This window comes from Syzygium oleosum, unplaced genomic scaffold (genome assembly GCF_021117445.2).
Source record: "Syzygium oleosum isolate NSW1041296 unplaced genomic scaffold, Sole_v2.1 Sole_v2.15, whole genome shotgun sequence".
Lineage (NCBI taxonomy): Eukaryota > Viridiplantae > Streptophyta > Magnoliopsida > Myrtales > Myrtaceae > Syzygium > Syzygium oleosum.
The window spans coordinates 6501433-6516825 of record NW_026607499.1 but is presented as its reverse complement, the minus strand read 5'-3'; the positions used below and the strand labels follow the sequence as shown (position 1 = coordinate 6516825).

At 41.2% G+C, this 15393-nt stretch overlaps 2 protein-coding genes across 3 annotated transcripts; both read right to left on the bottom strand.

Annotated features, from left to right (window-relative positions):
- Positions 1 to 56: 56 nt before the first annotated feature.
- Positions 57 to 3387, bottom strand: LOC115675402 (probable polygalacturonase). Of its 2 annotated transcripts, none has more exons than XM_030598029.2 (6): positions 3226 to 3387; positions 2747 to 3082; positions 1420 to 1540; positions 1158 to 1332; positions 997 to 1067; positions 57 to 913 (listed from the first exon to the last, which is right to left on the bottom strand). In XM_030598029.2, the coding sequence occupies exons 1-6, from the start codon at positions 3265 to 3267 to the stop codon at positions 204 to 206; spliced, it is 1455 nt and encodes a 484-aa protein (XP_030453889.2). In that variant the 5' UTR covers positions 3268 to 3387; the 3' UTR covers positions 57 to 203. The 2 variants fall into 2 exon arrangements, with proteins under 2 accessions (XP_030453889.2, XP_056174305.1); XM_056318330.1 differs by having other exon boundaries at positions 2747 to 3115; positions 3226 to 3377.
- A 6257-nt stretch (positions 3388 to 9644) lies between these two features.
- On the bottom strand, positions 9645 to 10401 carry LOC115675403 (protein SPIRAL1-like 5). Its single transcript, XM_030598030.2, has 2 exons — positions 10066 to 10401; positions 9645 to 9983 (listed from the first exon to the last, which is right to left on the bottom strand). Exons 1-2 carry the CDS (start codon positions 10333 to 10335, stop codon positions 9909 to 9911), a joined length of 345 nt encoding a protein of 114 aa, XP_030453890.1. The 5' UTR covers positions 10336 to 10401; the 3' UTR covers positions 9645 to 9908.
- Between the last annotated feature and the right edge of the window lie 4992 nt (positions 10402 to 15393).

Below are 15393 nucleotides of genomic sequence, written 5' to 3'. Positions count from 1 at the left end.
TTGTCAGACAAACACAAGCACACAGCGCACCCAAGAGATTGGGCTTGGACTTGTAGTTTCTGTAATTTGATTTAGCATTGCGAAATGCAGGAGCTTTGATCCTCTAGCGAGCTTATGAACATTTTCAGTAATCAGTTCATATTCTTTTGAAGTTTGATCAATAGAAAGACATAATTTCCACACGAAATGGATAATCTCTACTGTCACCAGTGCGTCCTTTTGTAAGAGCACACTTGAGCTTCCACCTCATCAATGGACAGGCTCTCCTCCGGAAAATTACAAGCTGGAAGCTTCTCTGGCCCCTGATCCGGCAACGCATCACACGGCTGAGGTACCACGCCGCTGGAAATTCCGGCGATGTCAGTGCAATTCCACTGGAGTTTCTTTGGCTTCTGCACCAAACCGATCGTCACATTCGATATACAAATCCCGGTGAACGGGTCCCCTGAGATCCCCTCCAACCGAGCTGCCATCGTGACATTCTCAGCGACCATGTCACGGTAGTTTATGTTCTGAATTAGTGGAAGCGCATTAGGATCGTAGTTGTTGTCGGGGTGTGAGCCATAGTTTCCCGTCATCCAAAATACCCACTTCATGGTTCTCATGGTCATTCCTTTCACATATATGTCCTTCACATACCCACCTCTTCCAACGGCGGTCTTGATTCTCACTCCAGACTCCGAATTGATCGCCAGGATATCTTCCGCCCTAACATCTTCGATCCCTCCTGACATTTCGCTTCCCAACGCGATCACTGCGCTGGTCGGGGAAATGCATGTGAGCCGTCTGATCACAAGCTGCTTCGTTGGCATCCCGTATGCGATGCCATACTCGTCCCAACCGCTCTTGACGGCGACGCAATCATCACCGGACACTATGTAACAATCTTCTATCTTGGTGTTTGTGCAGGAGTCTGCATTATATGCGAACAGTTCGGTGCAACTGAAATGATGACCGTAAATGCAAATGACTTCTTCCCAATTTTTAAATGCTTACCTGGGTTGATCCCATCGGTGTTCGGCGAATTTGTTGGGGCAAGGATCGTGATGCCTTGAACAATCACATTGCTGCGCATCGCATTGCAAGTAACAGATTAGCATAATCACGAGTCTTGGTTTCGCAAATACCAAAAGGACTGATGGTTTGCAAGAGAGAACCTGCTATAAACAGGGTGAACATTCCATGATGGGGAGTTGAGCAAAGTAAGATTGGAGATCTGAACTTTATCGGAGTGCATGATCTCGATGAGGTAAGGCCTCGTATAATTGAGCTGTCCACGGCGAAACTTCTGCCACCAGAGCTGGCCCTGACCATCGATCGTGCCGTTATCCCCTAACCAAAGCGAAACAGATCAGAGACACTATTGTGTGTCATGTTATGTATGATCATCCGACAAGAGGTTTATGTTCTATTTCGTACCCGTTATTACGACGTCGGTGAGATTGGTTCCGAATACCAGACTGCTATACCTTCCGCCTTCCGTGTCCCTTCCTCGCCCGTAGGACGGTAGTGGATCTATCAGCGGCCAATCGCTCTCATCCTACATGACCATTAGACGTCCAGTCAGCTACAGAGCAATACAACCACAAGACCAATCTCAGTCAAATTATTGATGGTTTTTCACTTTCTTAAGAGTTCATTCTAGACATTACTGTTCTCAGTCAAAACCTGACGGGCTATTCAGTAGAAGTGCTTCCCTTAATAAAGACATCAAACCCTATTCGTGCTCTCTCCAATCTCGCTGGGTGTGTGAAGACGGAGCGATTTGCGCTCGACCCACATGAAAGCATCAATATCCAATAGTCTTCAGATTCCTTAACCTTGATTTGGACTGCGAAAATCATGGCAACAAAAAGGGAATAGGCACAATTGTGTGTGTGGCCGAGAAGACTTGGCAGATTGCGCTCGACCCACACGACAGAATCAAAATTCAATAGTCTTTGGATTCCTTAACCCTGATTTGGACTGTGAGCTAATAAGCAGTTGGGCAAAGAGCGAAAGAAGCCAAAACAAATTTCGCCATGGCAAAGAAAGGGACAGGAGCGTTTGTGTGTGGCTGAGAATCAAAAACCAACCCGTGAACTGATTTTCAATATTTAATTGCAATAGGACTCTGGTTTGTGGAGGTTCGGTAGCATCCAATTGATGCACTTTTTTGAGTCTCCGAAGAAGAAAGTAAAGTGCTTATTGGGGTCTCACCTATATTTCATTCCTACATGACTTGGATGGTCCATATCCACCAAAATGCCTTTCCAACTTCTTGCACGCCTAATCTCTACCTGCATTTTCAGCCTTTTCTGGGTTCATATACTGTTTCATTCTTTTCCACTGTGATAATTAGAACTTAATATCGGAAAGTGAAAAGTAGGATCTATTCAATTTTTTTTTGTTCAATGTTTGCCGGCAATCGCTGAAGTTAAAGTAACAAAAAATGGTTAAGTTTGGATAGGTTGTAAGCGAATTCATCAATGTTCAACTTTGCCGTCATATGACCCGAGTAATGAGATGACCCATGTAGCATCTTAGTTATACTTTATCTAAGAACCACAGAACACACGGCTCTCTTTGCGATACTGATATTGACAATATTGATCATAGCGAAAACTCGGATCTGTTCGGGATTATAACATATAAATCCCTTATCCTAATACTGCATTAGCCCTCTTCCTTTCTGAAAATGGAAAGAACATGAAATTTCCAGTCAATTTTCGTTCAAGAATGATCGTCGGTGAGAGAGTTTTCTGACCTGAGAAGCAAGAAGAACAGCATCTCTTTGGAGATAGAGAGTGAAATGGCTGGTGAGGTTGAAGCTCCCAGTCAACCACCTTCCTGGGGGGACAAAGAGCTGAGACCCACCTTGGGCCTCGTACTGGCTCAGGTAATTGATGGCAGCCTGAAAAGCCATGGTGTTCAGCGTGATCCCATCTCCAACTCCTCCGAAATCTGTCAACGAGGCACTGTGTGCCCTGCAACTTATGGCGCTGTAGCGGATCATGTCCAAGTGTCTTTTTCTTCTGCTCTCGGCTCCAACGGTGAACATCATCACCGCAAGAGCCACAAGCACCAGCGCTCTCTTCAGACCCTGAAACGTGTGACAGATCATGATTGATGGGTTCTGAGCCAAGAAACCAGATTGTTACAGATCTCTCTGTTTCATGCCTGCCGGAATTTATGTTGAAGGAGATTGAAAATAAGGGAAACGGAACTTGATACGAGATGGTTTACCTCAAGCCTTGCGCAGGGGTTCGGCAAGAACTCCATTTTCATGGAGGAGGACAGGTCCAAGTTTGATTCTGGTTTGTGCTTGGAATATTTTCATGTGAACTCGTGAACACGACATTTATATAGGAGCAGCAGATGAAGATGACAGTGGCATTTTCAGAAAACTGCTTCTTGCTCTACGTCATATTTAGAAATGTCCCTTTTGGTTCGAGAGAAACTATATTATTTTTTCTGCTGCAAATTGTTTAATGATTTCTTTATTTTATTCAGGGACTCCTTTCTTTTTGGGTCGGCATAAACTCCTTTCCAAGTGCAGAGGATAAACAGGGGAGTTGGTAAAGATTCGCTAGCTCCATCTCTTAAGCTTTCTCAAAAAAGCGAAAATATGGAAGGAAACAGGGGGGCAGGCCCCGGTTGAGCGGAGTGACTTCAAGAGGGGAGAAGTATCATAAAAGCTATAAATCTATTACAATTGAGCCAATTTAGCTTTTAAGCCTTTTAATTTTGTGTCAATTCAGTCTTTCCACGCTAATTTTGTTCGGATATTGTTAACATGTACGCCGAACGGTGTGCTTACGTTGACAATTTTTAATAATATTTTAATAATTTTTATTTTTTAATTATTTTTTTCTCATTTTTTTTTGTTTTTTTCTTTCTTTTGTTTTTTCATTTCTTCTACCTTTTGCCAATGACTGCCATGGCTAGTGGCTGCCACCAGCCATGGCCAAGCATGCTGGCCTTGCCTGGGCGAGGGTCGACCTCGCCAGATATGACCTCGACGAGGCCAACCCTTGCGAGGCCTCGCTAGGGCTCGCCTTAGCCTAGCCGGGTCTCGCTTGTGCGAGCCATGGCGACCCTCGCCTAGGCGAGGCCAGCCCGCCCGACCATGGCCGGTGGTCCGCCATTGTCTGTGGCTTGTGTCTGGTCACCGGCAAAAGGAAGAAGAAAGGAAAAAAGAATAAATAAATAAATAATATTAAAATTTGTCCACTTCATCAATAACGGTGCCACGTAGGTTGGCCGGCATCCACGTCAGCAATATCCGACCAAAATTAGCCGGAAGGGCCGAATTAACACTAGGTCAAAAGGTTTATGATTAAATTGATACAATTAAAAGGTTTATGACTAAATTAGCCCCAGTGCAACATATTTATGATTTTGCCTACACTTTTTCCCCCCGTTAAGAGAAACATCCCCAAATTTGTGAGATATAAATGACACAAAAGCAAAGACAATTCCAGAGGTGCAATCAACCTTCGAGTTTGCGAAATCCGGGTCATGTGCAACCCCTCTCGTGCACATCCAAATAACGAAACTCCTTTCTAGGAAGCCCTTTTCTTTCCTATGATTAAAAAGATCAGACGATCAGTGCGAGGAGCTCACAGACTCGTGGTCCGTGTTTTAATTGCACATTCACGTTCCCCGGTCCATCTCCATGATAGCTATGTCTACCAGCTCAGTTGAACTCAGAGATCTCAGTCGGAATAGTTTTCAAACCACGGTCATGGTAATGAAGAGTGCGCGTCACGTATTTCGTCATGGATTACGCAGGTATGAGCACCTGGAGATGCAAATCGTGGTAATCCTTGTACATGCGTGTAAGCATCTCTATATATCGATGCATGTACATACTTGTCCATATGCCGGCCATCCACGTGACTCGATAATGGGCAATCCAATTCTTCATATCGGTCGAACTAGAATTAAGGGTTTCGAGTTTGGTAACTCTAAAAAAGAGAGAGAAAGTAAACAAGTTGGATGAGGGATGAAAGATGTCCCAATTCACATGAGTGAGTTGAAGCTTGAAGATACGATATCCCAGAGACGAAGATCCAATTCATAGATAGTGCAATGTGCACTAGGGAAGTAATACAATGAGGAAATCAATTACTATATTGCCAATGGAGGATATAATACGAAACCAAGTTTGAGATGACCTCTAGTGACGTCTGATCACCAACATTTGTGTGAATTATGTCTACTTCACTTTTACTCCATATCGCGTGTGGGCTGGGTTGAGATTTGGTTGTCGAGATTAAACAATCTATCGACTATCTTGTCATTCAATACGATCAAGATTACTGATCTATCTATGTCGATAAGTCGAGCCACACATAATGGAGGATGCCTCTCCATTGAATATCTCAGAGTTTAGTTTTGGGAAAATACTATCTATACTAAGAAATTCTATTAAAACCATCTTAAGAATAGATGTGACGAGTTTCAGTTGGATATCTACTTGTCGCTGACCAAGGGCCAATGACTCCCGCTGGCTCCTAGGTGAGGTCGCGAAGCCCTTGTGGGCCACAGCGAGGGCATCAGGCTGCGCAGCCCTTGCCCGCCCTCACTGTGGCCGGCGGATCTGGCGAGGGCGTCACGGCGCTTACCCACGATCGGGGACCTCGTCCAATAGCCAGTGGAGGTCGCTGGGCCTTAACCAGTGGTCGGCGGCCTCGCCAATCCTTTGAACCAAAAAAGAAACCAAAAAAAAAAAATAAAGGAAAAAGAAAAATTAAAAAATTCGAAATTAAAAATTGTTTTAAGATTTAAGCTCTCCCATTTCTTGAGTTCATTTTTGGCATAAGACCACTACTTTATGTATTCGACAGGCAATTTGATTAATGAAAATTTTGCATCAAGCATTAGTTGAATTTTCATACCCCAAAAAGTTTCGTGAAGGTGAGGTTATGTTAGGGGTAAAGATGGACTCTGGGCGGAGCTTTCGCATTTACATCGTACTTCACCGTTAAAAGTTTATGACTAAATTGACACAATTAAAATGTTTAAGACTGAATTGGCAAATTATCAGAATGTTTAGAACTAAATTGATATAATTAAAAGGTTTAGGACTAAATTAATAAAGGTGCAATAGATTTAATACTTTTGGGACAATTTTTCCCAATTTTTTTTCTCACTGAAAAGGGGGCACAAGCACAATCCTACACAAGTTGGATGCTTTTGGGGTCCTCCAATTGGCTGATTAGGACATGGGAAGGCGATGGTGGGTGGGGTCTGGTCTATCACGGCAGATTGTCGACACATGGATGTCATTTGCCTTCCCGTGAACCAGTTTTTTGTATTTTTGGGTGGCTCATTTGGCCCCATTTTGATGGACAATTCTTCACGGGAATGGAAACTTTCTTGCTAATTCTGATGCGAGCACGCGACTTTGCTTTATCATCGAGTCATCCAAGGGATCGAACATGTTTGGGTAAAGCTACCTCATTCCACTACCCAAGAAAACCTATAAATGTATGTGCCTTTCGTGTTACTTTAACGAGTATGGTCCTTCGAAGTATGGGCTTCAAGAAAAGAGAGAGCACTAGCTACAAGCAATATATATGGATGTTATTAAGGCGAAACTGCTGCTTCATAGGACATGATGCGGAATTTCGTGTTGTTAGAATAACACATTTATCAACTCTTTTTGTTGGACAAAGCACTATTTCAAAAGATGATTTAACTAACATGGAGATGTGAAGTGGTCATATAATCTAAAATATGTGCAAATGGGTCGAGCATTATCAGACCAAAAAGCGTTTGGGCTTTCTTAGAGAAAGATGTCAATCGACTTGTCCCCATTCATTGTATTTGGTAATACACTATTCCTCTCTTTCAACACATGCTTAGCTACGATACAGTCCTTTAGAGATTATGGTCGAAGTATGATGTTGTAATATTTTATGAACACAGGCTTGTCCTGTGTATTAATGCCTCTGGATGAGTATCTTAGGCCTAACTTGTTCAACTTTGGCGGCTTTAGAGAGTCGTAATATGCGGGATGAGCCTAAGCACTAACGGTGTCGAAAATCAAGCTTTGCCGACTAACTCTAAGGATTGTTCAAGCAATACGTAAAGTCTTTTTGGTTCAAGTACAAAATGGAATACTTATATTTGCAGATTCTCTTGTGGACTAACTCTAACGAATGTGCACATGGACTTTTTTGTTTCTAATTATACGTTCTAATCGATGAACCTGATGTCAAACGATATGGGCGGGATGGAGATGCAACATCCTGTGATCACTAATGTAGTGCTCAAAGTCCGCTGGACGCTCCATGTTAGCCAAAAAAAGAAACAGACTGTAGATTAGACATTAACTTCTTGCGTTTTTCTACTTTCTGGTTTTCATGCTTTCTTTCTTATTGGGGTCTAAATGACTTGCACACTCCAAAGCCCATAGCTTCTTCTGGGATTTCACTGGGCCTAAGATGCTGTCGTTCTAGAGGTGAAATAGAATTAGAGTATATAAGGTACTACATCAAAGTCTGAAAAGTACAAGTAGGATTTTGAACTTTCAACTATAGTTACTGATTTTGTCTGATTTAGTGCTTTCATTGCATATGATGGTGTCATTTTCACTCGTCATTTCTAGAAAAATAGTAGATAGCAGCTCATATGGGAAGAAGGAATTGGCTTAATGGATCAAATTATGATCAAGACTCGTGAAATCTTGGAATATGTTAGGAGGATGAACTACCATTTAACTATCATGTGCAATGTAGCGTGTTATATTCAACTTTAACACATGTTTTGAAAGTATTAATCTCATCGTTTATATATTTATATATTTTCTATTTGTTTATTTTTCCCTCTTTATATGTAAAATTTAAGAGTTCATCTGGTGTTTCATTTTTGGTTGTATCTTCAGAAAATGTCGAAAACATTTTTAAGTTAAAATTAGCGGAAACATAAACCTAGTGTCGTAAAAAATTAAAACACCTTGTGTTCAATCTAAACATAAACAACAAATGGAAGTACAATGAAGTTTAACATCCTCACTTTATATCTCCACTCCCTTTTCGATCCTCTACTTTCTAAATCAAAATTTTGCACTAGGTTATATTGCTGTTTGACTTCCTATAGCTTTTACCATTACATAATATAGCAATTTTACTAGTTCAATGTAAATTCTCTTCCAAAAACAATCTCTCTTGCGCGTGCCGGTCTCTCCTGCTTAAAGAATCAGTAAGATGAAAGCTCACACTCGTGGGGGAGGAAGATCGAGACATGAAGAACATATCATGCGAAAAAGAGGAAGTCTAGGGAAGCCTACAAGATTTTCCCTTTTGCTAAAACTAGGGTCGTATGTTGGCCAACCCTGTGCACACCCAGGCGAAGTGGGATGTAATCCCTGCTCACGGCCCATGTCGTCATGGGTAAATTCAACTGAGCAAAACGCCTAAAAATTAGTAAGACTAAAGCTCACGGTCATACAAGATGGGGGTTAAGAACACGGAGAGCTCTGGACGGCCTGCTCTTTAGGGTTTTCTTGGTGAAAGGTATTGTGCTCGCACAGTGTCACCCCAACAGATAAATTGTGAATTTTAACAAGAGAGAATGCCAGGAAGTAGTGCGCATCATACACTCATATGTATGTACTCACACAAGCGCGCATTACATCAACTACCAGAATTAGTATGTATTTTAAGAGAGAGAGAGAGAGAGAGATGCATGTTTGAGATAAAAAGATGGCCATCAACTTCTAGTATACTGGTGTGTATTGATACCCACAGAAAAAAAGTGAATCACCTGCCTAAAGGTACTCTACAATGTGGTTTTCATCTTTTCTTTCATTCATATCTCCAATTTGGTAAAGAAGGAAGCTTGGAGTCCTTTAGGGTAGAGAAATCACCAGATTGTAAAGACAATTAACCATCAGATGGACATAAGCAGTGAGAAATGAGATGAACTGAAAAATCTTAAATGGGGCCAAAGAAACGTAATAAATGTACATATAGAGATGACTATGTAGAAGAGAGAAGGAGGGCTTGCAGAGGGAAGTTCCATGCAACACTTGGTACTCATTATGGTTCTCATTTTTCATGAGAAGCAAAAAAATGGTGATGATCCAGCTGAAGTTTCTATTAACTTGAGAATGAATTTGGACATACTTGTCCATTTTTTTCTTGAAGATACCCACAAAAGGTACAAACTTAACAAGAAAAAGGAAAGTTAATCTGGGTTGTGATTATTTCTGTCTGCCAACAACAGAGTTATATATATCAAATGAAGCATGAAAACAAGAACTATCAGCACCAATGCACGAATCTCCAAAATCTAGAGTGCAATATTTTATGCATGACCATGAAGTAGTGCTAAAAAAATTCATCAGCTAGCGTACAATTTTATCACCTCGACACAAATCCGATATTTTTTTTTTTGTGCGTCAGTACTTAGAGATGAAGGAGTGATGGAGCCAAATCTTGAGATAAAATCCATCTTTAAAGACAGGACAATGATCTAAAGAAGAAGATTATTCAAATGAGGTATCTGTACCTTTTTAAAATAAAAACTGAAAGGTGGGGCATCCGGACTCAGTTTAATTAAAGATGAGTGGTCTTAAAGAGAATACCAATTCGAATAAGAAACGGCAAGTGTCGCTTTTAAATTTCCAAATTGAGCACTTGGAAACAAAAACATACCAGAAAGGGAAACAACTGTTTGTATATCAAGATTCAGGCACAATCATGCGATCTTACACCCACCATAGATTGAACTGGTTGAGCTTCCCAGGACAAAGCCAAATCATAGTAAAAACAAGCTGAAGCACCACATAATAGTCCACTCCTTACTCTCGAATCCAACCCTTAAAGTTGCTAGATCCCCTTATTGGATAGTGTGGTTTATTACAGAAATCAAAATAGACACCCACTATATGTTTCGGTTAAGGGAGTGAGCATCACTCACTTATCTCCAAATAAGTACCCAAGAGATGAATCTCCTCCAGGAGCTGATTTGACCTGTGTCCATGGACGCTCCTGCAAATAATTTATCGAGAGTGAGAAGAAGATATATGTGAACTAGGGGCAGCACACAGTTGGATGGGAGCAAATCGCTTACCGTGATGAAGTTCCCTGAGTTTTGGCCTTGAGCTCTGTGGTAGTTGTTGGAAATGTTTGGCTTTCGCTCATCAGAAGGAGGGTGGCTGTCTTGATTCTTCTCTGTGATTGTATCAGCGCCACATGGTGGTGTGTTCGTCGTGATCGTGTCAATTCCATACGGCGGTGGGTTTGCAGTCCGTGGAGTTGGAGGTGGAGGTGTTTGCTCGCCGGATCCAAAAAGGTAGCCTAAGGAACTTTGCCCTCCGCCATAGCTACTTCCTCTACTCATGGTCGCTCTTACAGATCTGTTTAGCAAGTTTCATAGAAACTAAATAGGAGGGGTGAAAACCCTAATATATATAGACGTATTTAGAGTGGGCTTTAAAATTTTCTTTTTGTTATATATATGTAAATATGTGTGTGCCCTTTTGGTAGGGAAAGTGCAAGCTTTCCGCTCTCATCTCTAATCCATTAGAGCAACAAAATAACATATTATCTACTGATTTACATCAGTAGAAGAGACCAACTAGGTAAAACCTGTTAGGGCAAAAGTGCATATTTGTTGAGAGAAAGGGAGAAATTCTCTTACTGCTGATTTCCTTAGCAAGCTATATGTGTGCCGATCATCTATACGATCAGAGACCGCATCGGATATGTACAGACAAATATTTTCTCTTCCCGGGTATATATGGAATGAGAAGAAACCCCAATTTGATTGCAGCAAAGAGTTTTCCCTTTTTTCGCTTGTGTTTTAAATGCAGCAAAATATGGTTTGCCTTCTATATCATGATTATTTTGTTAACTACACCATGTTTCGTATGTGTTAATCGTAGCAAGTTTTCCGGAATTGATGTAAGATCAAACTTGTTATTGCTCCACATATGCTCCAATCTATGTTTCTAACAAAAGACAATGAGCTATGGCCCAAAAAAAAAAAATGCAAAAGACAGTGAGTTCAATTAGTACTATCAAGGCAAAATTCTTCATTGTTGGTGAAATCACAAATGAGGGAGGTAACGTATATATCATTGCTTGAGTAGGCAACTGCCAACTAGTCCACACCATAATTTAGAACAGTTATTCCTCACTCCTATTAGTTGGAGCCTGGAAATTATCCTTATTATATATGCAAGCTTCACTGGCTATCCTCTCTTCAACTTTTGATAAATTTCGATTTAGTTTGTAGAACTTAAGTTGAATTCTCTGTAAGCATAGCAGGAGGGTTCGATTTAACATGAAAGACTGGGAGACTACAGAGGTACATGTACACCCATATATTAGGTCAAGCTGAAATATTGGCATTTTTTCAGAATTGACTTGGAAACTGTTGGTTTACCAAGTAGAAATGAGTTGGTTAAGTGTCCTAATCAAGTGGGCTCAATGATCACCCATTTAGAGCAATATTAACCATAAAGTATCATTAGCTAGGTGGTTCTTGACAACATGTCGTGACAAACTAGCCAGCAATGTCAATCAAAGCTTCCTCGGACAATCGCATCAAGCTCGAGATGCCAGTTTCAACCATATGGTAATAAGATAGGACCCATAAGTAGTTGAGTGGCATATCATGGTCAGAATCTAATGAAGCCACATTGAACTATACATGAGAGCTGGTAATTAATATCAACAATGCTTTGGTGGATTGGGATGAACCACATTAATTTGAGAGTTCAAAAGGGGGTTTCAATTAATTGGTGCTTAATCAAGATAATGGGTACCTTTAGGTGAGAGATTTATTGTCAGTGGGCCAATGAGTGGCATGTAATCTTAAGAGAGAAATAAATGGTGGTAGTTCAATTCAGATATAGATTTAGTCCAGTGGGAAGGAATCTGGTAGGGCAAAATGACTTCATGAGAGTGGTCATTATGGGCACGGTTTTCTGTCGCTTACATGCCAAACAGGATATTCATGATCCTTGATTATGCTCTTGAACAGTTTGTGGCATTTCATCAAAAGTGGTGTTTATTGGAAAGTTAATGCTCTTGAAAAGGGGTTATGATATTAAACTAAATTAGGTAGAGGCATCATATCAGCTCAGATAATCGAAAGTAATTCCATATATGGTCAATTAGCCATGAAACCATGGAGGTCTAGTCAGGGGTTTTAGTGCCCAGACATGCTTGAAGCACTGTGGTTGAGTGATGGGGCAGGAGATATAATTCCTGTGGCCCTCAGATGTCGTCTTGGACGTCAAACTACTGTCTCTTTGATGGTACCTGAAAACGAAAAGAAGTGGTATAGCCTCAACCTTAGGTAACCTATCTGGATTAGACCGTGTTTTGTTTCCATTCATGAAGTGACAATTAGGGATCTTCTGAAAATGGTGAAAAACTTTACACATCCTTTGTTTTAATATATGAAAGTGGGGACTGTTCAAACAAGAAATAGTCTTAACAAGTTATGAAGTTTCATTAAGCCAACTCCTGAATTTTTTCCAGCGAGGCATAAACTATGTTTTGTCACCCATGAAAAGCAAATGAGAGCAGAGTACTATATATGCTCAGCATGATTGCATGGATCAATCATTTGATTGACCATTCTTGAGGAAATCACTAGGAACACCGGTCAGCATGTGCTCAACTATTTATGTTTTGATTGCCACTCGGAGCCATCACTTTAGGGTGAAGTTGTCACAGACTGTTTTCTTACAAATCTCTTAATCTCGTCATGAATAACCTGTCTTTGATTTGACTGAGGAGGTGACTATTAGACGCATAAAAGATGGCTCGCGATACTGCTGGCCATTACACTCAAAGATCCTCTATGATTACATCCACTTGATACCATGGTTACGAAGGTAACAATAGTGGTGCGCGAGAGGCTGACAAATCAAGAGTTTAAGCAGACCCATGAAGACAAATGAAGGATGATGGCCGTTGAATTTCTATGGGGTTTTTTTTTGTCGAATGGCGGTTGAATCTCAAAGGGTGTATAAATAAAGACACCCAGAAAATGTAGGCAACAAATTCTAGAATTTCTTTTGATTCTTCAATAGAAAGTTGACTTTGAAGGGTGTATTAATGCAGAAGAGAGAGATCTTTTTTCTAAATTCAAATGTGTTAAGACAGGCACTCGAACTTATGGCCAATAACAAACTGAAGAGTCGTCCTTTAATGAAAGACGATGGCCATTCGATTTTAAATGAAAGTAATTAAGGTCGCAAATTGACCACTCTTCAAAACTATAAATTTCTTGAAATCATAGAGGTACATTATGTCCGAAGTACCTTATATTAACTTTTAAAAAAAAGGAACTTCTTATTTTCATTTATTGTCTTTTTGCATCAAATTTAAATCGTTCAATGTGCTCTTCGTTATAAAATCCAAGATGACACTTGTCCCGGCACAATCTGGACTTCCAAATGAACAAAGCACACATAATCACCTCCATGATTCACCTGTTTCAAATGCACCTACCATTCACTGACTGCCATGTAGAAATTTAATAACAGACAGCAAAGCATAATCATAGGAAGATCAATCCACAGAATCTGTTAACGTGGCAATTCGTTAGCGGCCAATGACCTTAGTTGGGGACCTCATGAACAAGGATGAGACAATTGAAAAGAAGGTAGAGCTAATTGACATGGATATCTAGTGAAAACAGGTAGAAAAGGAAGTGAATAAAGAGAAAGTTGAGATGACGGGGGTGGGGATCAAGCAAAAGGAGGGTATGACTGGCAAGCAACACATGAGACCTACATGTAGTCCTCACATGCTACTTCCTTTGGTGAGCGCATTATTCCAAATTCAAGAGCATAATCCATAAGGGTGCATCAAATCAATGTCAAGATGGAGCAAAAGAAAGAAAAAGAAGAGAAACTGCCAAGCTTCAATTGGCAATAATGAGGAAGAAGAATGTTGAAGCTCAAATTGGGAGTACCGATTGTACTGCTTTTGATATTAGAGATAGAAACTGTGCCGCTAAGTCTGGAGTAGCTAGTAATCCTTCACCCGCCCCCTATCAAACTAGTACTAGCGCTACTTCATCAGGTTTATCTTGCAAAAACATTATCTCGGATAACCGTGCTCAGATTGCTAAATTAGAATTTCACCCGCCCACTAGGCTCTGTTCGTTTGGCGGAAAATATTCTTCCGGAAAATAATTTCCGGGTTTTCCGGTGTTCGGGGCGGAAAACGTTTTCGTGGAAAATATTTTCCTTCCCCCTTCACAAAATAGCCTAAGTCATGGAAAATGACTTCCGCTTCTTCAAAGCGGAAATCATTTTCCTGAGCTTCTTCTTCTTCTTCTTCACTAAGGTTGCCGGCCACCATCGCCTCCGGTCGTGGCCGCCGCCGCCGCCGCCTCCGCGTCGCCGGCCTCCACAGCCGGCCGCCGCCGCCGGCCGCGCCGCCGGCCGCCGCCGCCCGCTGCCGCCCGCCGCCCGCTGCTGCCCGGCCGCCGCCGCCGCTGCCCCTAGGCCGCCGTAGTCGCTGCCGCTGCTGTCGCCGCCGCTGCCGCCGCCACGCCGCCGCCACCACCGCCGGCGAAAATATTTTCTCCGAAACTTTTTCATATTGGTCGCCGAACACCGGAAAATTATGTTCCGGGAAAACATTTTCCAGGAAAATGACTTCCGGGAAAATATTTTCCAAAAGGAGAATATTTTCCGCCAAACGAACGGAGCCTAAGAAGAAAGATAAGTTTATTATTGTTCCTCCTCCTGAGGCTTTAGTCAAGGGTAGAACACATTTCGAAAACTGCCTTGTTGGATATTTCCTTGCTGCCAATGCATCTTTCTCCTCAGTGAGAGGTGTCGAGGAAAAATTATGGGGTAAGGAGAACCTATTGGATGTCACCGCCACGGTGGATGGTTTCTTCTTCTTCCATTTCTCAAATGTTGCAAAAATGGTGGAAGTTATGGAAGTAGGAGTGTGAGATATTGCAGGCCAACCACTGTTTTTAAAGAAATGGCATTCCCTTATTCGATTTGAAAGAGCAAAGTTCACCTCTATGCCTGTTTGGATCCAGCTATATAATGTTCCTCATATTCTGTGCACCAAAAAAGGATTAAGTTACGTGAGTAGTTCTTGTCCTTATGGACATTGATAGCAAATTTCCGGAGAGATTTGACATTGACATGCGAAATGGCCAAATTTTTTAGGCCACGGTGGATTACAGTTGATTGCCTCAATAGTGCAAGAACTGCAATTGTTTTGGCCACAAAGATTGTAATGCTACAAGCAAACAAATTTGGGTTACTATGGATGCGTTTGGTAACTATTATGTTCCCGAAAACAATTTCTGCTCATAAATGATTCTTTTTTATTCTGTTCCCGAAAATAATTTCTAAGCATTTAAAGGCGTTTGGTAACAGCGCAAAATTTCCATTCTTAGAATAAAAAA